At 39.1% G+C, this 24628-nt stretch overlaps 1 protein-coding gene across 1 annotated transcript in view; it reads right to left on the bottom strand.

The window, feature by feature from the left end:
- HTRA3 (HtrA serine peptidase 3) overlaps window positions 1-24628 on the bottom strand; it is a 342569-nt gene that overhangs the window by 144182 nt on the left and 173759 nt on the right. Inside the window, exon 4 of the mRNA XM_085642481.1 lies at window positions 20514-20708. Within this exon, the coding sequence (XP_085498607.1) occupies window positions 20514-20708 (195 nt within the window). The remainder of the gene's footprint in view (window positions 1-20513; window positions 20709-24628) is intronic.

Genomic DNA, 24628 nt, shown 5'->3' with positions numbered 1-24628 from the left:
CAGGATTTAAGTACTACCTCAAGAATCCTCAGCACTCTTGGATATCCGAACTTTATGTTTAAGACTGCTCAACTATGTAAGTCTTATGAAACACTGTTGTAAAGCGCTCCGATACCACCAGGTCAGCGCTATATCAAACTCCTAAAATAAATAAATTAAAATAAATACCTTTTTCATTCATTTTCCCCTTAAATATGGTGCTTTAGGCAACCCCCAACTTTGGGAAGAATTCCATGTTAAAGAACAGTAGATGTTGCAGTGCCCAGTATAATGTGCTGCATGGCTAAATACTTATAAGGTCCCAAAGGTGAGAACAATTGCATTGTAAATGCTTGTTTTATATAACAAAGGATGCATTATGTTATAAGTCTTGTGTTCCCCTAACGATGGTGTGCATCTTCATAAATTACTGCTCCCTTTCCTTTGAGGAATATATTGTCCTCAGATTTCATTTGTGTTTTTAGGAGAATTTTGTATTCTGCACGTCATTTTTAGGTCAGAGCTTTGGACTATATCATTTCCCACTGAAAGGCAATATTTCCCTCTATGTGTTCTCATACCTGGCGTGTCACGCAGTTTGGTGCTTACATTCCCTCCATGTTAAAGAACAGTAGATGTTTCAGCACCCAGGCTAATGTGCTGCATAGCTAAATACATATAAGGTCCCAAAGGCGAGGCCGATTGCATTGCAAATGCTTGTGGTTTCTTAGGGGCAGTTTCCGTTTAGCTAGAATAGTCATACAAATTAAATCCATGTATTCCTGTCAACATAATAGTGCATACTGGAATACTGGATACCGGACTGCAACAGATGTTGGTTTAATTCTTGTTTCCTGTAAGACAGACATAATTTATCAAATGATAAGTCTGCATGTATTGCATCATATACTGGATGACTTGCAGCTACCACTCCCTTCAGCCAGATTGTTGGGAAGTTCTGATTAGAGTTTTTGGCTGAGGAGTGGGAGCAGCCTCCCAATCCCAGGAGAGACTTAGGGCATTCCCTCTGTCTGACAGTGTGCCACAATTTTGAATCTACGCCATGCCTGGTCTTCTTAGCTATTAGCCCATGCCAATGATGTTGCTGACACTTGATAACGCCAAGGCTGTTGTCTCAGCAATGAAGATAGACTGATGGGAGATTGAATTCATGGAGGCAAAGTAATGGGGTGAACTGGATGGGCTTTCGAACTCTGCCGCTACCATCTGTCAAGATTCCAAGACAATGCAACCTTGCCCCTGCTTGTGTGGGAAAGTAGAAGGCTCAACTGAGGATATTAGAAGAGATTTGAAATGAGAGTTTTCAGTCTTATGTTTGGAAAGGTAAAAGCTGAGGGGCTGATTCACAAAGGCATATAATGGTAAATAAATGAGTACTCCTGTAATACTCTTATAAGTACTCTTACTTGGATTTGCCAATTGTCCCCAAAGCATATAAAATGCTAATAAAAAAAGAATGCCCAGAAAATATTCATGTACAAATAGAAAGGACTGTGCACCCATTGCACTTGACATTTTTAGTGGTGAGATTCACAAAGGCATGGAAAAGTTGATAAAAAAGTACTCCTGTGGTACTACATTTCGTACTCCTAAATGCTTTAATGAATTTGCTCCTATGTTTCTGACCAAGTGGCATCAGTTATGTTTTTAGAAATTATTATTCAAGGGGCACACAAACGGCCACAGATAAAACTGTTGGGGCTACTTCTAACAGATACATGTGAAGTGTCTATACACGTGTATGTATATGTATTTATATTTATGTCATGCAAGTATAAATAAACGTGGCCCAATAACATGTTATTTAGACAGTGCTTAATTTGTAAAATAAGAACTGCCAGGGCCCTGACCTGGAGGCCATTGCCCTTTCATTGCTGTCAATGACGGTACCAGGCATTTCTCTCACCTGCCAGTGCGACAGTTCAGATTATTCCAGGACCCCAAAGCTAAAGGAATGGCTGGGGAGGTAGGTATTAGTATTTTCTTATGTATATTGATAAACAACCCATGTTCTGCTCCTCTCTAAATTAAATGAGCAGCACCATCATGTGGCAGACTGTCAAAAGTGTGGTGTTGTCAATTAAGTGCTGGTGTCGAGCACCGGAAACCAATTAATGTTGGTGCTGAGCACCGGAAACCACCGGCTCAAATTAACCCACATATTTAGAGCAATTGTACTGATAAACGCGCATTTACACATGCATTAGTACAGTGCTAAAGTCAAATTCATGTTCATTACTCCAGTACAGAAAAATGACATGAGAAAAACACAGTTTGCTGACTCACATATTACAAATCCCCATCACTTTCAACAGGGCCTTTGACTCAGGCTCCTAAATCAGATTTTAACTTACTGCTCAAATGTAACCCTTTGCATTCAGGTTTTGGTTAAATAAGTTTGGCAAAAACAAATTTCCATAAAAAAATGCCATAGCATAAACCATATATGAAGGTGTGCAGTGCATAATATACTATTCACTACTCATTTTGAGGGAGGGGAGGGGCATCACTGCTCGCCCCTCTCCACACTCTACAGTAGTAACGAGTAGGATATTACACCATGCACATCTGTATGTATAGTACATATATATATATATATATATATATATATATATATATATATATGTACATTACCTACTGGCGGTCGCCAGTAGGTAGTTATAGTTAGGACCAAGTTACTATAGGAAAATGGCAACATTCTATTCGCAATCACTTTGGCGCCGATTGATCAATCTTCGTGAAATTTTCAAAACAAATTCTCTGTTGAGATCAGCTCCTATGTTGAAAGTTTGGGGGTGATTCATCAAGGTGGGGCCGAGGAAAAAGGGGGGTCCCAAAACATGTTTTTTCAATGTTAATTTCCATAGGAAACTTTAGACAAGGCTACAGGTCGAACGGGTGAACAGAATTACCCCAACTTTGACAGGGAGAAGGGTCTTGGTCTAGAAAGCACGCTTTTATTTATTTGGTGTAAATCCGTTCAGTAGTTTCTGAGAAATATCGAAATTTACAGATATCGATATTTGGGAATTCTGCCATCTGATTGGCTGAGGTGTTACGAGCACGAGCTTGCTGCTGATTGGCTGCGAGCGCTGCGAGCGTTTGCAACGAGGAAGTGTTGACTGCCATTTTGTGATTCCGTAAAAGCGAGTAAGGGGGAAAAAGGGCAAAAAATTTGGGAAAGAGGAGGGTAGATGCACTGTAACCTCTGTGGGGTTTAGGGTGTGCTATAGAGGGGGTGCGAAGTGAACTAATCATACCTACCAGTGTGAAAGTTCTAGGCTACGAAAATTAAGTGAGGTATGGGCTAGTGTGTGATGTTTCTAAGGTGAGCTTGTGCGCGACTCGAGAATTAAAGCGTGAGGGCACACTGTGTGTCTTATGCTGTGAAGTCATGTGCCCTGGCCACTGCCGTACAGTTGTGGAAGTAGTGTCAGCATGTGTTTATACCTACTAGGATGAACTACTGACCCGTAGTGGTGTGAAAGTCCTGGGTACGGAAAATATGTGAGGTATTGTCTAGAGTCTCATGGAAGGAGGAAATGTTGGCCGACATTTTGTTATTCCGTTGAAGGGAGTAAGGGGAAAAAAGGGGATAAAGTGGGAAATAGGAGGGTAGGAGCACTGTAACCTCTGTGGGGTATTTAGGGTGTGCTATAGAAGGGGTGCGAAGTGAACTAATCATACCCACCGGTGTGAAAGTGCTAGGCTACAAAAATTAATTGAGGTATTGCCTAGAGTGAGATGCTGCTAAGGTGAGGTGGTGCGGGACTCGGGGATTGGAGCGTGAGTCTAAATTGTGTGTCTTATGCTGTGAAGTCATGTGCCGTGGCCGCTGCAGTACAGTTGTGGAAGTAGTCAGCATGTGTTTATAACTACTAGGACGAACTACTGACCCGTACTGGTCTGAAAGTTCTGGGGTACAGAAAATATGTGAGGTAGTGTGTAGTGTATCATGCTGCTAAGCTGAGCTGCTACCGGACTCGGGGATGAAAGCGTGAGCCCAAACTGTGTGTCACATGCTGTGAAGTCATGTGCTCTGGCCGCTGTGCCACATCTGTGCAAGTAGTGTCAGCATGTAATTATAGCTACTTTGAGGAACTTTTGTTTTGAACATTGTAACTTGTGTATGGTGCTTAGGGGGTGTTATATAGGGAGTGCGAAGGTAAATTTGTGTGTATGAAATGAATTTGGTATTTGGAAAGTGGAAAGCACTGACTCCTACGGGTCTGATGGTGCTGGGGCCGTAAGGTGAGGTGCTGCTGGAGTTGGGAATAAAGCTAATGAACTACTGACCCCTATTGTGGACTTTTTACATGTATGTGCCGTTGAATGTTCGAGAAAATGTTGCAAAAGTATATCGTTAGGTTAAAAAAAAAATGACGAACTTTTAACCTGCAGGTGTCGTAGAAGGTTCCAGAAAGTGTGGCGATAAAATAGGTTCAACTTGTGACCTGTATGTGGCACGGAATAATAAGTAGCTTTTCGGAAGGAAAATTCCAAATTAACCAATGGAGGTAAGTTTTGGAATGTCGTTGAAGGAATGAAGTATTCTGATTTGTTCTTTACATGTATTTATGTGTGGAGCGACAAAGAAATTGTGCCATTCCTGGTTTCATTCTTGATGAAGTCGGAGCTTTACATGTACTATGTGAGAAAGAGAGAATTGTATGCGTGTGTCATTTGAAATCTGGATAACAACTACAAAGGTGAGTTAGAAATGAACAAGGTGTGTTATGTTTTATAGTATTGATTAAGTATTTGAGGTGATGTTTTTAATTTTGAAAGTATTTTTTATTTCAAAGTAATATAGTGTTAGTAAAGTGTGGTGTTTGATATTGGTTATGAAATATGCATAACATTTGAGCTGTTGTTATATAAGTATTTTATATGTTTTGGAATTTTTCACAGAGAAGAAGTGTAGTTTGTCATCTTTATAGGACTGTATTGTTTTGAGTTTGTAATGTATTTGGGGAGATTAAGAAAATGTCGCACGTTTGCAACTGATACTTTTTGTGGAAATAGTGGGGTGGGGGGGTGGTGGTTGGAGACATATGTGTTATTGAGTTAAAAGCGATAAAACGAAATGCAGAAACGGTATGTGGGCAGGTTGTGGTGTTATTTTTGACACTGAGAGGTAGGTTTGAATGTAAGTCAGGGTAGGTTGTTGTACAGTGGGGCCGTTTACAGTGTTTTGAGATTACATGGAGAGGAGATGGAGATAGGAAAAGTGATACGTTCCTTTTATATGTACGCATAGTTTGAATCATGTGATCCTAAATTGAGATAAATATGAATATGGTTTCTGGTTTGCATTTGGGTATAGTGAATTGTTTTTTTAGTTTCTGACTAGTGAATAATAAAAAGGTAAATATACTAAAATATATGCTAGTAAACATATTAATTATTGTCTGTTCTTATGGAATAGAAGTAGTTGGGGATTGCTTCTTTAGAAGAGATGTTTTATAAATGTGTGAGAGATAAAAAAATGTAAATGTGCGGTATATTTTCTGTATGACTGTGTTGACATTAGAGAACTACATGTGATTATAAGTGATACTATTTGTCAGGCTGTGTCGCTGTGGCGAATATATGTAGGTGTTGAAGTGGTTCGTGTTTTACTGATGGTGAGCTTCACTATCCCTTTTGAGACACCCGTCAATTTATTCATTCCATTTAATATATTTAATATAGATACAGTAAAGGGACTGTATATCAAAAGTTTGGGAATTAGAACTTTGTTTACTCTCCCCATGCCCTGCTATACACTCTACAGAGTATTTAAATGACTTTCGTAACATATAGATGTCTAGCTAGTAAAGGTGGTGTAGTTCGACTGGGCCCATTTATAAATCATGCTATGGGATGGTTAATGTTTTATCCGCCAATTTGCATGTTTGAATACTTTTTGCTGATAAGTGTTCCGGCAGACACCTGTTAAAATTAACGTCGTATATGGGTATAGTGGTGCTACTGGGAATGGTGGGGGTTTCTGTTTGATTTCGTACGGTTAAGCAAAGGCGGGGGTGGGTGTAGGGGAGGTGGTTATGTTGCTGACTGAAACACAGAATATAGTAACGTGCAGATGTCGAGCGACTAAAGGTGATGTAGTACCACTGGGAGCACTTATAAAGCGCCCTATGGCATGGTATATGTTTTACCCGCAAATTTGCATGTTTTAATATGGTTTGCTGATGAGCTTTTCAGGAGATATCTGTTGAAGTTAAGGCTGTGAATGGCTATAGTGGCGCCTCTACGTTTGCTTAGGCTCTTTCTTTTATTGCGTAAAGTTAGGCAAGGGCGGGTGTTGAGGTGGTGTCGTGGTACTGTGACTATTTATAAACCGTCTTATGGTATGGTGTATGTTTGAGTTGCAAAATTGTAAGTTTTAATAGCTTTTTCTGATGAGCGTTCCGTCAGACACTTGTTGACATTAAGTCTATCTATGGCTATAGTGGCGGTAACAGGAGTGCAGGGGCTCGTTGTTTGATTTCGTAAGGTTAAGCATGTGTATGGGTGGGGATGGGGGATGTGCGTATGTTGCTGATTATAAGACGGACATTTGTAACGTGGGCATGTGTAGTTAGTAAAGGTAATGTAGTTTGAGTGGGCCTATTTATTAACCGTGCTATGGTATTGTTTATGTTTTTCCCACAAATTTACATGTTTGAATACTTTTTTTTTTATAAGTGTTCCGGCACACAACTGTTAAAATTAAGCCGGTGTATGGGTATAGTGGCGCTACTAGGAATGGTGGGGGTTTCTGTTTGATTTCGTATAGTTAAGGAAGGGCTGGGGTGGGTGTGGGGGAGGTGGGTATGTTTCTGATTAAAACACAAAATTTAGTAACGTGTAGATGTCGAGCTACTGAAGGTGATTTAGTACAACTGGGAGCACTATGGCATGGTATATGTTTTACCCGCAAATTTGTATGTTTTAATACGCTTTGCTCATGAGCGTTCCGGTAGACGGTTGTTGAAATTAAGTTCTTGTATTGGTATAGTGTGTTTACTAGGTTTGGTGTGGCTCTTTCTTTAATTTTGTAAAGTTAAGGGAGGATGGGGAAGAGGGTGGTGCAGTGGCAGTGTGCGCATTTATGAATCGCTTTATGATATGGTATATGTTTTTCTGGCAAATTCCCATGTTTTAATACGTTCTGGTGATGAGTGTTCTAGCAGACAGGTACAGAAATTACACAACATTTCTGTGGAGAAGACATCTTCGTGCTGATAGACACTCTTGTACTGTGGTGGAAGGCTGATAGCGTTGATGGAAAATTATGAAACTTGGTGCCATTGTAGATTTTAATGGAAGGTTACACTGTTTGTTTGTTACTATGGTGTAGTTAGGGTTCTAAGTGGGAGAAAAAAAGTAGGGGTGTTCTAAAAGGGGGGGCAAAGCTTTTAAGGGGGGTGGGCTATGCAAGTTGGGGCGTGGTCTAAATCAAGATAAGTATCATTGTGTGCTTTAGAAAATCCTCCTCAATTATCGTAGGTTCAGAAAAAAACATTGTTTAAAGGATTGCCCTTTCATCGATGTGCATGCTGTCACTGCAGTGTAACAAAAAAAAAAAAATTGACTATCTTTGAGAGGGCTGAATATAGAGCCTGGTAGAGAGTCGCTTGGAGGCTGCCTGAAAATAAGTGCCGGTCCCCAGACCTGGCCCAATTAAAGCGCAGTATCAATACATGCTAAGCACTGCGCCATTCAACCATCTTTTAATTGATGGATATATTCCTACTTATATATATACATAAATCTGTTTGTCCGCTTATCTTAAGCATCTATGAGCGCACTCGCCGATAGTATGCACTGTGCCATTCATGCAGCGATACGCCTATATATGCATAGATATATCTGTCCCAGAATCAATCCTAAGCATTTATCAGCCCACCCGTCTATCGTAAGTACTGGTCTTTGCACTCATTCATCCTTCCATCCATCCATACATTGATACATTGATCTATGTATCTATCCATTGATGCATCTGGCCATGAATCTACTCGCCCTTTATTCAACTATACGTTCTTATTTCCGTGCATCGTCCGCCCCCGATCTTAAATACAACGTATTATACTCATCCAGCTACCCTCTTAAGGCATTGAAAAGGCTTGCGAAAAGCATTGACAGGCAGATTTTTTAATAAAGAATAACAAAGCTTTGAGTTACTATTTGTGGAGCATACTTCAACACCCTTCTCTGGTGGTATTTTAAACAAAGATACATCTAGCGAAAGAAATGTAAAGGAGCTTTTAAGTGTAATACGTTAATTTAGAAACATAACGTTTTGTCGAGTTGTTTATAGGTACACTGTTTTAAAGTGGCCGTGACTGACAGATACTGAATACCTGTACTTCTTATATTTGAGAAAGTATACCAGAGAGCTAATTTGGGTGGTAAGAACCTTGAGTTCTATATTTCCATATGAAGTACAGTATTGGAATATAAAAGTAATTGGAAAGCTTTTATGTTCATATTAAAGAGGGGGTGTGAGAACTTAGTGAGGCAGGCAAAGTGTGTGTTTTCGTAGCACTAAAACAAGACCATGTGTAAGGTGAGAGCAGGTTCGTGCTGGAGTTGCCTTGTTGTGGTTGTTTGCAGAGGCGCAACCAGAGGGAAATTTCGGGGGAGCCTAATTCTTTCAGCAATAGGCAGAGTGGGCATGTAGGGGTTGTAAAAAGGGGTGAAAAAGAACAGAGTCTCCTTTACAAAAAAATGAGGTTTTGAAGACCGGTGAAGTACTCGGGTGCGGATCTGTGTGTGTGCCCGGGAAGCTGTGTCAGAGAGTCCGGGGCAATGGGCGTTGCGCGCATGGTGGGCTGTCTGCTAATCACCCCACGATGATGTTGCTGGTGCTTTGCAAAAAGAGAAGGGAAATACTGAGAGAAAACGATTTCCGTTCTCCTACAATGCGAGTCACTTGGCATGATGTCTGCACTTCTAAGTAGTGAGCAATGTGCATGCTCTCACACTGTCATTGCAGTGAAATAAAGAAAAAAAAAGAAAAAAAAACGGATTACGTTTGTGAGGTCGGAAAATAGAGCCCTATAAAGACCCGTTTCGAGGCTCCCAAAAATAAAGTGCTGGTGGTCACATCCCCACAGACACCTCCTCCAGTTAAAGCCCTGGGTGCAGTGTTATGTTTGCGAAGTTGTTGATAAAATTGTTAGGTAATAATGGACATTTGTATGTGTGCTGTTTGGTTGATAATATCATTCTAAGTACATAGATGAAAATGTTTAAATATTCTATTTATAAAGTTGTGTGCGGTGGGTTGCAGAGAAAGTGGTGTGGGGTGGTGGGGTGTGGTGGAGAGGTGAAAAGTATGAGGTAGTGTAGTTATATATAAATTGGAAAGGAGTATGTAAATAATTAAATAAATACTTGCTGTATGTTCTATGGCACTACTTGTCATCCTAGTGCTCATCTGTCGTGTTTCATCACGTTGCAGCACTGGGTCTGGAAGTTATTAGTGGAAGTTTTGAAATTGTATGGTATTATTTTAACATAGTGAAAACATTGAAGAATAATTGAATCTATTTTTTGGTTTTCAGAAAATTATTTTGTTTGGATTGAAATTTGGAAATGCCTAGAAGACGTGAAAAAAAAGAAAAGAGAAGAAAAATATATATTTGACTAAAAGGAAAGATCTTGAAGTAGAAAAAAATGTAGAAGAGAAACTGTTCGAGTAAAAGCAAAAGACAATTTTTGAAAAAAATATTATGAACATTTAATGAAAAAAACATCACACAAAGCAAAAAGAAGAATTTTAAAGTTAGGTGAAGCAGAGTTCAATTTCAAATACGAGCAAAAGGAAAGATGATAGAGAAATAGTATCTAGTACTCGGAAACAAAAACAATTTCAAGAAATTCGTCAGAGACTTTTTCGATCTAGAGTGATTCAGAATTTATTGAAAACATGCTGCAAATATAAAAGAAGAATGTTCCAATTCAAAGAGAAGCAGCGTATTGAAAGTATTGTGGATACTGCTTTCAATTTGAAAAAGAAGTTGTTCATTTTGATTTTAAAGAGATTGAAAGTTTTGGATAAAATAGTCAAAGTATTGAAAGACAAAAGTAAAAAAAAAAAGACTTGTGAACAGAACCAACTTTTGTAAAATCTTTAGTGGACATTGGAGACATACTTCTAGTACTGAGCCTTTTTTTAATGAAGAAAGTTACTTCCAGGAAAATAGTTTATCATTTGTAGTTGATACTGGAGGTCGTTGCTACGAAGTTCAGGATGGTGTTCCTCTTCCAAAGGAGGAAATGGTTGGTAAAAGTGCAGAAGAGTTAATAGCTGAAGAAGTGCAAGTCAAACGTCCACAAGCTCCTGTGTATAAGTAGAGTTGTAGTAGCATTTGTAGTATTCGACAGGAATCCATTGATAAAATGCAAAATTTGCTACGAGAATATACTCAGAAAAGTATAAAACAGAAGATTAAGTTGTTACAATGACTAGATCCATGTAATGTAAGAAAAGATACGGAGAAGTATGGGCATTCTCTTGCTTGTCTTTCAAGAAAAGTTTGTAAAAGTGTTTTTCCTCATTTGAGGATGTTAGCAGTACACCATTCAGAAATGCGGAACTTTGTAAAGAAACTGTACTATGTAAAAAGTCCTGCATTAAGTTTAAGTGAACTGAATGGAAGTCTTTTATATGGTTCTTTATTAGATGTTCAAAAAAAGTGTGATGATATTGAAATGCGATATTTTGGTTCAGAAGAGCAGTTCATAGAAAGTGAAAGTTTGACAATTACAGATGTTGGAGGAGATGAGAAAGTGATTAGCACTGATCAGTTTGAAGAAGAAATAGGAAAGTTTAATGTAGTGTGCTCTGAAATACCAAACTATGTTTATGTTTTTTGTAGATGTACTCATTATAAAAGTCAAAGTAGGAATGTTGATTTGTATTTGAAAAGTGAAAAGGAGAGCAATGGTAAGTGGGAAGAATTTGCAACTTACTTCTTTGTTGAAGGTCGATTTGAGTTAGGTAGTGATCAACGTATATGTAAATATTGTTACAACAAATTAGAAGAGAACAAAATGCCTGCTAGAGCAGTGCATAATAAGTTGGAGTTAGTAGTTATTCCGCAGGAGCTGGCCAAATTGAATACATATGAGTCGGTTCTAATTCAATCTGTTCATCCTTTTCAAACTATAATTCGGATGGAGCCTAAAACAGGTAAACTGTCACCAACAGACTGGTAAAGAGGGCTGAAAGGAAGAGTGGTGTACTTACCTTTTGATTTTAAGAAAAACATTGAAACTATTGCTGGAGAGAAAGAGGAAGATGAGGCAGTAGTTATTTTAGTAAAGGTGTACCCACAAGGAGTTGGAAAATATGGCAAGAATTTGTGGATGTTAATAAAGTTAAAAAGGCTACCTTATATCTTATAGAGAACAATATTTATTACAAAAATGTATATGTGGATGAACAGGTAATACGTTTGGAAGATGATTTTGAAATTTCAAGTGGTCAAATAGAGAAAGTGGACAAGTCAAGGACTGAAGAGATTTATGAACATTATACAATATGTCCTTTGCATTCAAAAGAAGTTATAGGAAGTAGCATTGAGTTATTTCAAATGTAAAAAGCACAGGGAACTCCAATGAGTGTATGGGAGAAAAGCTTGGAAGCTCATTGTTTTCCACTGTTGTTTCCTACTGGAGAAGGTGGACGATATGATGACCGACCTGTACGGATTCCAGCTTCAGAATATCGGTCAACAAGATTATATTCTAAAGATCCTAGATTTTGACAGTGCATTCCATACATATTTCACCTTTTGTTTGAAAGTGATCTGTCTTCTCTATCGTATGCAGTGAATAATATACTTAAAACTGGAGTTCATGAATCACTTCTTTCTGCGAAATAATTTGTGGAGAAAGTTCAAGAAACATGAAAATTTAGAAGCACAGTTAATCAATTTGATGGCATGTCAACGTGGAACAAATGAGTATTGGTATCGTCGTCATGGAGAACTCAATTGTATGTTATGGAACTTAGGTACACCAACATGGTTTGTCACACTTAGCTGTGCAGAGTATGCATGGGAAGATTTGCTTGAGTTTTTAAGAGAAGCGAATTCTAATATAAACATTTTTTTAAATAAAGACTCCTGGTGAACTGTGTTCATTGGATCCTGTAAATGTGTGCAGATATTTTAATCATACGTTTCAAGGTATGATATCTTTTATCTGTAATAAAAATAATCCACCTCTTGGCGAAGTTACCGATTTCTTTTGGAGAAAGGAGTACCAAGCAAGAGGTGCACCTCATATACATATGCTACTATGGTTCAAGGATGCACCTAAATTTGGAACTAATTCTGATGAAACAGTATTGTCTTTCATCGAAGAGTATGTGACAAGTGAGATTCCAAGAGAAGGAGGAGATAGAAGCTTGAGACAGCAAGTTTTACGTTTCCAAAGTCACCGTTGTGGAAAGTACTGCACAAGAAAATACAAGTCTAAAGGAAACTTTTACACCAAATGTCGGTTTGGTTTTCCCCGTCCAGTCATTTGTAAAGGAAGAGTAAATTCTTTTTTTTCTTCTGTGAGGCACACAATAACTCGGAAATCTCCAAAGAATGCCTACAACTTTAAAAGAACAGAAGTGTCAAAGTATATCAATGACTACAATCCAGTCATTTTAAAAATGTCGAATGCGAACATGGATATACAGTATGTTGCGGATAACTCAATTGCTGTTGCACATTATGTTACATCATATATAACAAAATCTGAAAAAACAGAGATGAAACAAATGTGGGAAGAAATTGCACAATAGAATAGTCACGAGGAATCATTTGGGTAAGTTTATGTCTTGCCTGCAAACGAAATAGAGTGTTGAAATCATTGGAAGAAATTGAACAATTAGCAGCAAATGAGCCAGATAGTACAGACATTCTTAAAACTAGTATGTTGGACACATACTATCCGAAAAGGAGTCAACATCTGGAACAGCTATGTCTGTATGAAGTACTTCACCATTACAGCTTCAAAAGAAATGTTAAAGAGAATTTAAAAGAAGGAAAGTTTGCAGTAGTTGAATGTCACGGTTGTTTAGTAAAACATGCAAAAGGTAATCTTATAAACCACAAGAAACTTAGTTGTGAAACTCCAGATAAGCGAGAACTTTACTATTTAGCACTTCTGCAGCTGTTTAAACCATGGCGTAGCGAAAGTGAATTACTTGGAGAGTTTGACTGCTATGAAGGTTCTTTTAATGCTTGTAAAGATAGCATTCGATGTCCAATTTTCCCTACATATTTAAAAATGTTGAATGATGAAGATGAAAAGGAAAAGACTATTACAGCTGAAATAGCTCATGAAAGTTCTCAAGATAGTCAAAGTAGTGGTCCATGTAGTCAAGATCCTCTTGGACAACCAATGCTGGAAAATTAAGCAGCGATTGCTATGCATCAAGTCGAAATTGCAATGCAACAAGCACACAAGGAGAATATAACATTGGAAAAGTTAGAAGAACAAGTAAATGTTCAACAGAAAGAAATATATGTGCAAGTGAGAGAACGGATAGAAAATGGTTTGTTGCATGAAAAAAAAGAATGTCTGTGTTCATCTTTTAAACCTCTTCTGATGTACATCAGTGGTCAATCTGGGACAGGTAAAAGTTTTTTAATTAAATTTTTGACCAGTTATCTTAAAAAAACTACTGGTTCACATTTATGTTGTGTGGTAACAGCTCCAACTGGATTAGCTGCACACAATGTTAAAGGAGTTACTTTGCATAGATTATTGATCAGTGGAGCATGATAATAAATTAGAATATCAGAAGTTGTCTGGAGAAGCTTCTTATGAAGTGTCAAGAGTGCTGAAGAAAATGAAACTTTTAATTATTGATGAGGGGAGCATGGTCTCAAACTTAATGCTTGCTTTTGTACACTTAAGAATGCAACAGGTATTAAAAACAGATTACGACGTTCTCTTTGGAGGAAAACATTTAATTGTATTTGGAGATCTGCTACAACTAACCCCTGTAAAAGGAGAACCAGTGTTTAACACTCTTCTACATGAAGACACAAAGAAATCTCTGGGAAGTATTGGAAATGTGAATCTGTGGTTAAATTTTGAATATAAAGAACTCACTCAGAATATGCGACAAGCAAGAGATGAAGATTATGCAAATATTCTAAAAGATGTAAGAATTGGTGTTCTAAGCAAACATGGTAAAGAAGCTTTTCAAAGTCGTCTACTAAAGAACTTGTTTACAAATGAAAACACACAAGCAGAAGTAATGTACAAGAAAATGAAAGAAAAAAAGTCTATAGTTTGCTTAATGCCTACAGTGGAAGAGTGTTATACATCTAATAGAGAGATTATGAAATTGGAAAATCAAGAAATCGTTCACATTGAAGCTATTGAGAAAATAGAGCATCAAGGAATAACAATTGTTCTTTCAGAAAAACTACAGACTAAATTGGATTCTTTGAAAAAGTCTGTATCAAAAACTGCTGGCTTAGAAAAAAATTTAGATGTATGTTTAAACTGTTGGGTAATTTTGAAGCGTAATCTGAATGTAGAAGAAGGTTTAGTGAATGGAGCAATGGGGAAAGTTGTTGATTTTGTGAAATATCAAAATAGAAATAGAATTGAATTTTTGAAAGTTAAATTTGATCAGATTGCAGAGGTAAGACAGATTGGACGTTCTGCCGCATGTTTTTTGCTTTTAAAAGACTTGTATGTTCGTAGAAAACAGTGATGTCATTTGAGATGTCATCAGTGATGTCACTGACCATGTCATGAGTGATGTAATATGTGACGTCATCAGCCGTGCACTGCGGGGGCGCGAGTTATAGTTAGCTCAACTAACTATAACAGGCGAATTTTTCTGGTTTTATATAAGTCAAATGTCCAACTAACTATAACGTCCCTGAAACCTATGGTTTTTTCTGTGAATTTCTAAGGTTTTTTTAAATACTAATTCCTAACTATAATGTCCCTGAAACCTATGTTTTTTTCAGTGAATATATATATATAGAAACATATATTGTAATTCCTCATTCTGCGCTTCTCCAAGAAAAAAAACGAGTGTAGACCCAAATCCGTGCTTCTGAATTTTTTATTTGTATGCCACCTAGCTAGTCCGCCATGACGCGTTTCGGCCGTCTCACGGCCTTGATCACATGACACGCTTCAAACTGTGATTATCATTTTTAAAGTGCCAGTGCGTAATTTGCATACAATTAACATAGACAACATACTATAATTACATTATGTAGAAAATCTTTCTGCATTATATATATGTGAATGCATTTTAAAATATATGTATATAGATATCTACATTGTGATCAAACATTGTCAATGTATCAATACATAATTATCCATATTATCCATACAGATCCCTGTATAGCCCAATGATGTGATGTTGCCTAGACCCCATAGGACAGTGTATCCATATTGATAAATGCTTAAATGCTTTATTAAACTGCCAATCCTAATGGGTCTGAATTTCTAAATGTATGCAAAGGTGCACTTAAAATTAGTGTTAAATAGTGTAGTTATACCCTATAGATAAAAAAGAAAGAAAAACAAGAGAAAGTGCAAAAATCGAATAATAATCATATTAAAGTGCTATGTGCTCTGGGTTATTGTACATCATTTGTTGTTATTATAAGTACAACAATATGTATGTGCATAGGTGACGTGCTAATGCACTGTAATCTATTTTTGGGGGTTTAATTAACCAATAAGCATAACCAATAATTCCCATTGTGTACGGGCATAAATTATTTTATGAAATGGATTATGCTTATGTAAATGGCAGATAATATCGGGACCAGGGATATTGAATGTAAACAATGTGAATGAATGAGGGCCAGCAGCTTGGGGCTAAGCAGCTTGGGGCTAAAAATAATGGCTTTCTCTCCTTTCCTGTATAGTACTAATTCTTCCCCCCACTACTAAAATGTATAAAATTGTAATTGAATTTAAAATACTTCATATAAATACTTATAATAAATACATTCATAAAATACTCAGTATAAATATAAATACATATAAACATGTATAAAATCCGATTTTATAAATACAACTATAATATATTATTCCCTCAAAACCAGCAGAACCATGATGTCAACTGTTGTTTTTGCACTTTGAACATGCATAGATTCTGGAATAAATATCACTGTGAGAGTTAAACATGGTAGAGCTTATCTCCTGCAATATGGCTGCTAAGAGCCAGATGCTCCAAAAGTACCGTGGTTGTGTCTTGTGTACGATGACTGTTGTTTTTCTTTACGCCATACTTAATTTTCATGGTATTTGCCTTCCTATTGTGTTCATATTTCTTCTGAATTCCGCCTTAGTTCAAGAAGTTGCCTTTGTCTTCCCTAAAATATCTTGTGCACTCCGTACTCAGAGAGTGAGAGTCTTGTTTTTTAACTCAGTAATTTTACTACTGCAATGGTAATCCAGCAATACTGAGTAGTCTCAATATCAGAGAATGCCATTATAAAACATTTAGGAAACCACAGTTTATCACATGCTATTTAGACTTATGAAGGATCATTGACCTAAGTCTGTAGAATGAAATCTCAATTTTCAGAACCTTGCTTTCATTTGTCCTTCCCTTTACTGTCTTTTGGTTACCAGCCAATCATCGTTGACTTAAAAGATATGACTAGCCAAGGGGCCATGGAGGATCAACCAGAGTTCACCATTTGCTGTGGATTTCATCATGTAAGATGCTGGTCTAGAAGGACTCTGTTCAAGCCGTTCTTGGCATCCTTATAGGGCAAGAAACAACACCAAAGATATAAATGGCTACATCATCAATGACAGCCACATGGTAACCAGGTAACCATTTTGGAGCTGTCTGTTATAAAAAGGGGAAGCAGCCTGGTATAGTCAGTACTTGTGTTGTTTCCTGCTCCCTCGCAGTTCTATATGAATAAACATGTGGAAACCCTACATTCCTAGGAATCTAGATTACTTGAGGATATATATAAAAAAAAAAAATGGTAGCCACCATACTCAGGCACTAGCACTAAGGGTTGAAGAATGTGGGACCGCTCTCCTGTGCTGAGATTACCAGGCGCTGTATGCTTGAGTGTTGCAAGCACCCAAACCACGATTCAACTTGAGCCACATGAACTTGAATATTGACTGCGTTTCCTGCTGCTGACACTGGTTATTTAACCCAGTGGGAGTGAATCCCCATAAAAAAACCTTGGTAGTGAAACATATAAAGACTTGCCTACTGGAACTAGAACCATGGAAGCTGCCTACACCATATTACAGTGAACTCACACCTGTGCTAGATTTACACCTGACGTTTTCTGTGTGTTTAAAACACCTTAGCACCAGTCTTAGAACTATATAGCTAATTAGCATTTCCTATGTGTAGTATTATGTGTCTGTGTGTGATTATTGCACTTCTGTTTTTATAAAGAAAAACACCAGGCTGCGTTGTACTTTTTGTGTCTATTCCTTGACTATTTGAGTTCTGAATCTGATGGAGACTTCTACCTTAGAATGTTTTCCAGGCAACAGATTGGAGCCGGAAATGTTTTCATGAGCACTTCCCCTGCGCGCTGGTAAGTGGCGTCGTTCTGCTTCTGGTGGCATTGGTGTCGTCTTTGCTGGAAGTGACATGCGCAGTGCCTATATAGGCGCCCCACCACCCCAGCGCATTGACGTCAGTTATTTTCTTTCCACGCCAGTCAGCTCAAGTCCAGAGAGTACTACCCCAAGTCATTTTTTGACTGATCTTTTTTGACTTTTTGGGGGGAATCTTCTCCTCGTAAGGCAGGATGTTAAATGGAAAATAGGAATCAAGCCCTGTGGTGCCTGTCACCGACAGATGTCGATACAGACCCTCACGTGTTTTGCTTCTGGAACCTCGAGCACGACCACAACGCAAAGATCTGTGTGAACTGCTGCACCATGCACCCTAAGGCCTTGAGGGAGCATTCCTTCAAGCTTCTTGCCCCTCAATGTGCGACGCATCGACGGTCTTGATCCTGGTCGATTTGAAGGTCCTGGAATCAGTGGCAGAGCCCAAGATCCTTGTCACACTCGGTGTCGCCCTTGGAAACTTATTATGATGAGACAAAGCTTCAGGCAGCAATTAGCTGATGCTCTTGCACGAATCCATGCAACTTATGAGTGGCCTTCGGAACTGCAAGAAGGAATCTCAATGGAAACCAGAAGCTGTCAGATTTCACTTCTATGGAAATATTATTCAGTCACCACCAAAAGAGACGATGATAAAGAGGATTTCTCATCTGACACAAAATAAGATCTAGCTGCTAAGCTCCAGTCGCTGCTCAGCACACTCCGTTTAAAAGAACAGAAGATTAGCTCTTTAGAAGCTCAGCTTTTGGGTTGTGACGAAAGGGAATATCCAACACAGGTAGGTGTTGTATCTTCAGCCACAGTCTAAATCTAGTGAGCATTGACATCACCATCGATATGCAACGAAAGCCAGTACATGTTTCATCCCATGTGGTTCTCATGGGGCTTTTCGAAGGCTGGAGTTATATAATTGTTATATTGTATCTTAGTCTTTCTTCACCCTTCACCTTCTGTGTCACGTCTGTAGTGGAATGTGGGGTTGATGACATACTGGGGTTCTTTATCTGTTGAGTTTGTGCAGACTGTTGGTGTCTGGTTCCTCAGGCACGGGGTTCCTATGCTCCAATAAAGATGAAGATCTACTATTTGAAAGAATTTTTAGAAAATCATATTTATCAATAAATGTATAAACAAAGGAAAATGACTTGAGCAGGAACTTCACCAGGGCTAAAGGTTTCTTCTGCCAATCAGGTCAGGAACACATCAGTACATTCCTGGCTCATTGCCCGGTCATGGAATGGGATATAGTGCACACAAGACTGAGCTTCTGATCCAGCTACAGCACCAGGTATCTGATTTTTTTCAACTTCCTTAGTGACTACTTGCACAATTTGTGTTTCGTTTCTCAGTATTTTATTTCACTTTTGTGCAGTTAATTGCTCACTAATTTGTCATATATCTAAGCACATTTTTCCAACTGAATAAAATTATATGAAATTATTTACATAGTTTGGTGTGCTTTCTTGTCATATTGGCACTGATCATTTCTATAATTTAGATGTCGGAAAGTGCAAGTCTTTTTACCATTCACCACAAAATCGGGAGGTAAGGTTCACAGAAAAAGAGGATATCAATAGAGTGAACAGCACTGCCGAGCTTCAAAGGGGGTGGGGGAGTTCCTGCCATGTACTTTTACATCAACAACCCTGACTCTTAAAGATAGACAGTGACTTTTTCTGATGGGTAGATGGATGCTTGCCTTTTTCATATAAACTAAATATTTCCAAATATTGCCATTCCTACACATGCGCTCCAATGCCCTTGTTGTTCGGTGTGCTGTGTGTAAATATCAGCGATGTTGTGGCAAAGTACCCTCATTAGCAGTTGCCATGGTGTTTTCATAAAAAACATTAAAGTGGAGCTATCCCACCCAGAACCATTGATCAGAAAATCAAAAGATACAATGATCCAGAGTAGTAGATCCAGATCCCATGGATATATGAAACATGTATTGCACAGGAGGATCTAGTGCAGACCAGTCTGTGCATTTGTGTTATCATACTCCAGAACATACCTGTTACACTTGTGCATGCCAATTTTCTCTGATGGTTTTGAAACTAGTAATCTCATTGTACCATTCAAAATCTAAAATTGACTGATAAAATTGTAGGTGCGGAAGATATTGACAAACAATCTATTAATCAAAATCAGATTAGATGTGAACGTTCACGAGTGTGAGAAATCAAAGCAATGATTGGCCTATAGTAGGGTTTAATACCAAAATAATGATGCAGTAAACCCAGATCCTTGTGACTGGGGGTTAATGTTTGCATTGTCCAACATTCCGTCCATCAATTGTTTCTTTTGCATATGTCGCTCCAAGAGGGAAGGGTCCCGTGCTCAGTACACCACTGGATTCAAGCTAGCCTGGCTGATGAAGGGTGATGCCCTGAAACTGGTCCGAGGATGCTTGTTTCCGGTCCAGGGAAGACCTGGCTTGGCAGTTCGGACTGGACTGTTCCCATAAGGAACGGGGTCAAGACTGATTTGCATATGGCTGGTCCCAAACATGGGTGGTGTGGTGAGCAAAAGAATGATGCATTAAAACCAGATCCTTGTGACTGGGGGTGAATGTTTGCATTGTCCAGCATTCCATCCATCAATTGTTTCTTTTGCATAGCATAAAAATGTATCTGCAAAGCAGAGAATATTGGCCTTCGATGACACTTGATGTGGAAATTTGCTTAGTTGTCTAAAATGGTTTCTCTCTACTTTCCAAAACAACATTGGTACAAAAAGGTTTTTCTGCAAGACTGGTGCTGGATGATGGCTTGTTTTTGTTTACAGAATACATCACACCTGTAGCTAGTCATCTGTCACAAGTACAGTTGCATGGTGCAAATAAGAACAATTAGGGCTTTTATTGCGTCAATTGAATAAATACATTTTCCACATCCGGGCGTCATACTTACATTAATAATGGCATCTGTTTGAATGTAATCCATATCAGAGTCTCTCAAGCCAAGTTCTTTCCCATCCCTCTGTGCTGTGCTGACAATGCCAGTCGTCACAGTGTTCTGCAATGCAAAGGGGCTCCCAATGGCCACAACAAACTCTCCAGGTCGTAGATCAGCTGAGTGGCCAAGCAACAAAACAGGCAATTTTTTCTAGAAAGACGAGTGATAGTAGAGGTTAAGAAATTGCACCTCATTAGAACATATCATTTCTGTGGGTTCATTACAATGATTTAGGAAATATATTTGGAATGATGATTTCTGGCTATCCTACACCCTACTATCGGAGGTCACTTGATCCAATGTGTATAAACTACAAAAAAGGAAACCATAGCACCCAGTCGGGGTTAAGAGATATCATAAGGTCCAAACAGTAAGGGCTAGTGTTAAACAAATGTTTTATTGTAGATATAGAAGATTAAGTGCTCTTCAGTACATTCATATTCACAAACTCCATCTTCGAAACTGGACAACAGCCAACACGTGTTTCGCCACGCAGAGACTTTTTCAAGGCTTTGATTAAGATATAGATATTGACAAAGATTCCATGTAGGATGATCCATATGGAGTGATGGGTATATACTGTGACGCTCTCACGAACAATACCTCTGCAAAATGTGATGTATACTGTAATGGACGCAAATTCAAACTGCGGAGATAGGTTAATGTCCACGCAGTAGGCCGTTTGCTGTGGTTTGAACCCAAACCCTTGGTTTCAGTATAGGTCAGGTCACTTAATAGAAGAAATGAATGATACTCTGAAAATGTATGGTCTATGGAAAGTGTCCCAAATCCTGGCGTAAGTTTGTGGTGGAACTATGTGTCGCCCCAGACTAAAAAGATCATGTAGAAAATAAAGGTCAGGTGCAATTTATACGGAGATGGAGACCATAATAAGCGCCAATCTGGCGAAATGTTGCTCATCAGCGTCTTGGTGAGGTTAATTTTTTCTACAAGCAATTGTCAGTCAATTAGATATCATGCCTAAAATAGTCGTGGCTAAAACACATGGGCAACCCAGTGCACAGTTCTGCAAACTAACACACTTCAAATGCTTCTACAGGCCATTATATAGTGACACCACAAAAAGGTGAATTCCAAGTCTGAGTGTGCTGCTAATAGGAGGCCAGACAACAGACTCCCTGGAAAAATAACACAGGGGGTGATTACGATGTCCGCCCGCCATATTATCGGGAAATGGGACCACCCACCTACAAGGCGGTGGTCCCACAAGGCTGATTACAATGTGACCGCCACCACGGCGGTCGCACTCCCCATATTTTACATTGCGGCGGGTGCTGCTGGCAGCAGCACCCACCACAATGTAAAAACAGCACATGTAACATTTCCCTGCACTATGTGGCAGGCACCATGAGGTGCCTGCCACATGGTGCAGGGAAATGCCCCCCAAAACCCAAAACTAAAGTGCCCGGGAGAAGGGGGGTCCACTACTGACCCCCAAAGTCCATCCCGCCAGCCTTTCCATGGCGGGTGAACTGCCATGGAAAGGCTCTCGGGGATGGACCATCATAATCCCTATGGCAGAGCCTAGAATGCACCGCCGCCATTTCAGGGATAGGGAGGCCCTCCGCCACACCGGCGGGCTCAAGGAGCCCATCGGATGTGTGGCCACGGTACCACCCACCATAATAATATGGCGGGTGGAAAATGGCCTCACAATGGTGGTGAACCCACCACCGACAGCCTGTCGGAGGCGGGTTCACCGCCATCGTAATCAGCCCCTTAGTGGCCATTTTGAAGGAAAATGTGCTGTCTGTAATTGACAAGTGAACTGCCACCCAAAGCTTTAATTACATCGCCCCTTCTCATGTCCACTAAAAATGTAGGTGAGTAGTGTAAGTTTGTCATTCTAAAAAGTGGGTCATGGGTTTAAAAAGTTTGGGAACTACTGGTTTCGTTTATAACGAATATCTTAAGTGTCCGACAACAGATTGCTCCTCTCAAACCCTTCAATAACAAATCCTCCAGGTATACATCCTAAAAGTTAACACACCAGAAGAATGGATCTTCAAAAGAGACTTCAGAACTGCCATCTACTGAGAACATTTCACATCATGCACTCTGTAGTTATAGTTAGTTAGGGTTAACAAGAGATTGAAATTCCTTGGATATTTACCCCTCAATTACTTTGCACCCATTTGATGAATCTCCATGAAACTATTCCTTCTACATTGGTGGATGACTATTAGTTTTTTGGTGATTGGTCAAAGAGGTGCAAAGAAAAAAGAGGGGCTCTCAAAACGCATTTTGTCCTCAATGCATTTTTTATCGACTTTTTGTATTGCGAAAATGGCCAGTCATATTTGGATGAAATTTTGTAGGATTATATATAGGTTATGGTGTGCAGATGATCCTTTTTCGGGTTAGAGGTAAATAGGGTAATTAGTATTTGAAGTTATAACTGCCTAAAACGTAGTGATATTGTTGTGCCAGTAGTTTTGCTGTAATTTCGCAATCCTACCACGGTTCATATCAATGACAAGGCATTATATCACTGGCTAATGACTGACTTTGCAAAAGTTAAAGGCGGCCATGTTTTTTGGTGCAATTTGGCTATGTTCTGGGTTAGGGCGTAATATGCAGGTAAGTAGTAGGTTTTTATTATTTTTCCGTACCTAATTTAATTGAAGTGGTAATATGTAATAATCAGATTCGAAGTTTCAGTCTCTCTACTTTCTACCACCTTTTCCTAACACTGTGATAAGTAGGAAAAGTATGGGGTGACAGGCTGATTGGTGTCTACCCACAGGCACTGCGGGCTTAAGCCTTCGGCACCATGGCTGCCTTTAGCTGTGACAATTTGGCACATCAAAGATCGGGGAGGCACTGATGTGTACCAGGGCCCTGAGGCCAGGGCCGAGGTTTCCCCAGACCAGTATAATCTCTCTGATGGCTATTGCAGGCGCTTTTATGCGCATATACCAGCCTTCAGTTAGTGTCACTAGCTGTCTCAGGCTGTTGCTGGGTACCATTTTATTATTATACTAAGAGTGAATAATAGATTACTATTTACTCTTTGGTATAGTAAAAATGTGCCAGAAAAAAAAGAGGACATTGCCCTGGAGCCCTCAATTGAGAGCCACCACTGGTGTGTCTAGCTTAGCATTCCTTGGGGAGAGCAAATTAATTTGCTGCATTGTGGGAAAGTGCTCTATAACTGAGTACACGACCTTTCAGAAGAATAGATATCAAGGTTTTCTAATGTTCAACTGTCTTCTAATGTTCAACATGTGATAATTTAGCGTACGGGCCCAGAAGGTGGGGTGATTGATATTATGAATGTTTATATTCCAACGGGGTGGTCGCAAGAGGTAGAGATGATCTGGAGTAATATTGTAACTTGCATTGATAGTATTAGGGAGAATAAGGCTATTCGCAAGTTACTTGGGGAGGGTAAAGGGGCAAAGTATATGTTATTGATTTGTAGAGATTTTAACACACAACCATCAGATGCTATCATCAACAATAAAGTCATTTTGGCAGATCGTAGTTTGGGTATTCCTGAGTCAGGTTTGAGCAATTATAAATCCACAAAGAAGAGAGGCGCATGTTCTGAGCTTCTGATAAACTATCATCTGCTCTTTATTAATGGGTGTACCCCCCATAAAGCACTGCAAGGGCAACTTAATAATGGGAGAAGTGCATCAATAATTGATTATATCCTAATTAATATAGAAGGTTAGGAATACGTGCTCGACATGACAGTTGTCATGAGAGCGGAGAGTGATCCTAAGGCAGGGAGCTGTCAAAAATAGACGAGTGGAAAGGGGTTATAGACATATGATTGTGGCATCTAATAAAAGAAAGAGGATAAGATGGAGCAGGGAGAACTATTTACAAAAACTGCCATTGCTAGAAAGTATATTGATTAAGTATGGTTTTGTAATTTTGAAGCTCCCTTGCTGTGACAAGTGTGCATTCCTTGCAACCTACAATGGGATGGCAAAGGAGCTGAAGGCCTTGCGGTCTAAGCCCATAGGCCCGCAGCTGCCTTGTTGGATGGTCAGAAAAGGAGCACAAGGGTTACTTGGTATGATGAGGAATGTCGTAGA

The sequence above is a fragment of the Triturus cristatus genome, chromosome 2_2 (assembly GCF_964204655.1).
Source record: "Triturus cristatus chromosome 2_2, aTriCri1.1, whole genome shotgun sequence".
Classification (NCBI taxonomy): Eukaryota; Metazoa; Chordata; class Amphibia; order Caudata; family Salamandridae; genus Triturus; species Triturus cristatus.
The sequence above is the reverse complement of the archived record's forward strand: the minus strand, read 5'-3'. Positions and strand labels throughout refer to the sequence as shown.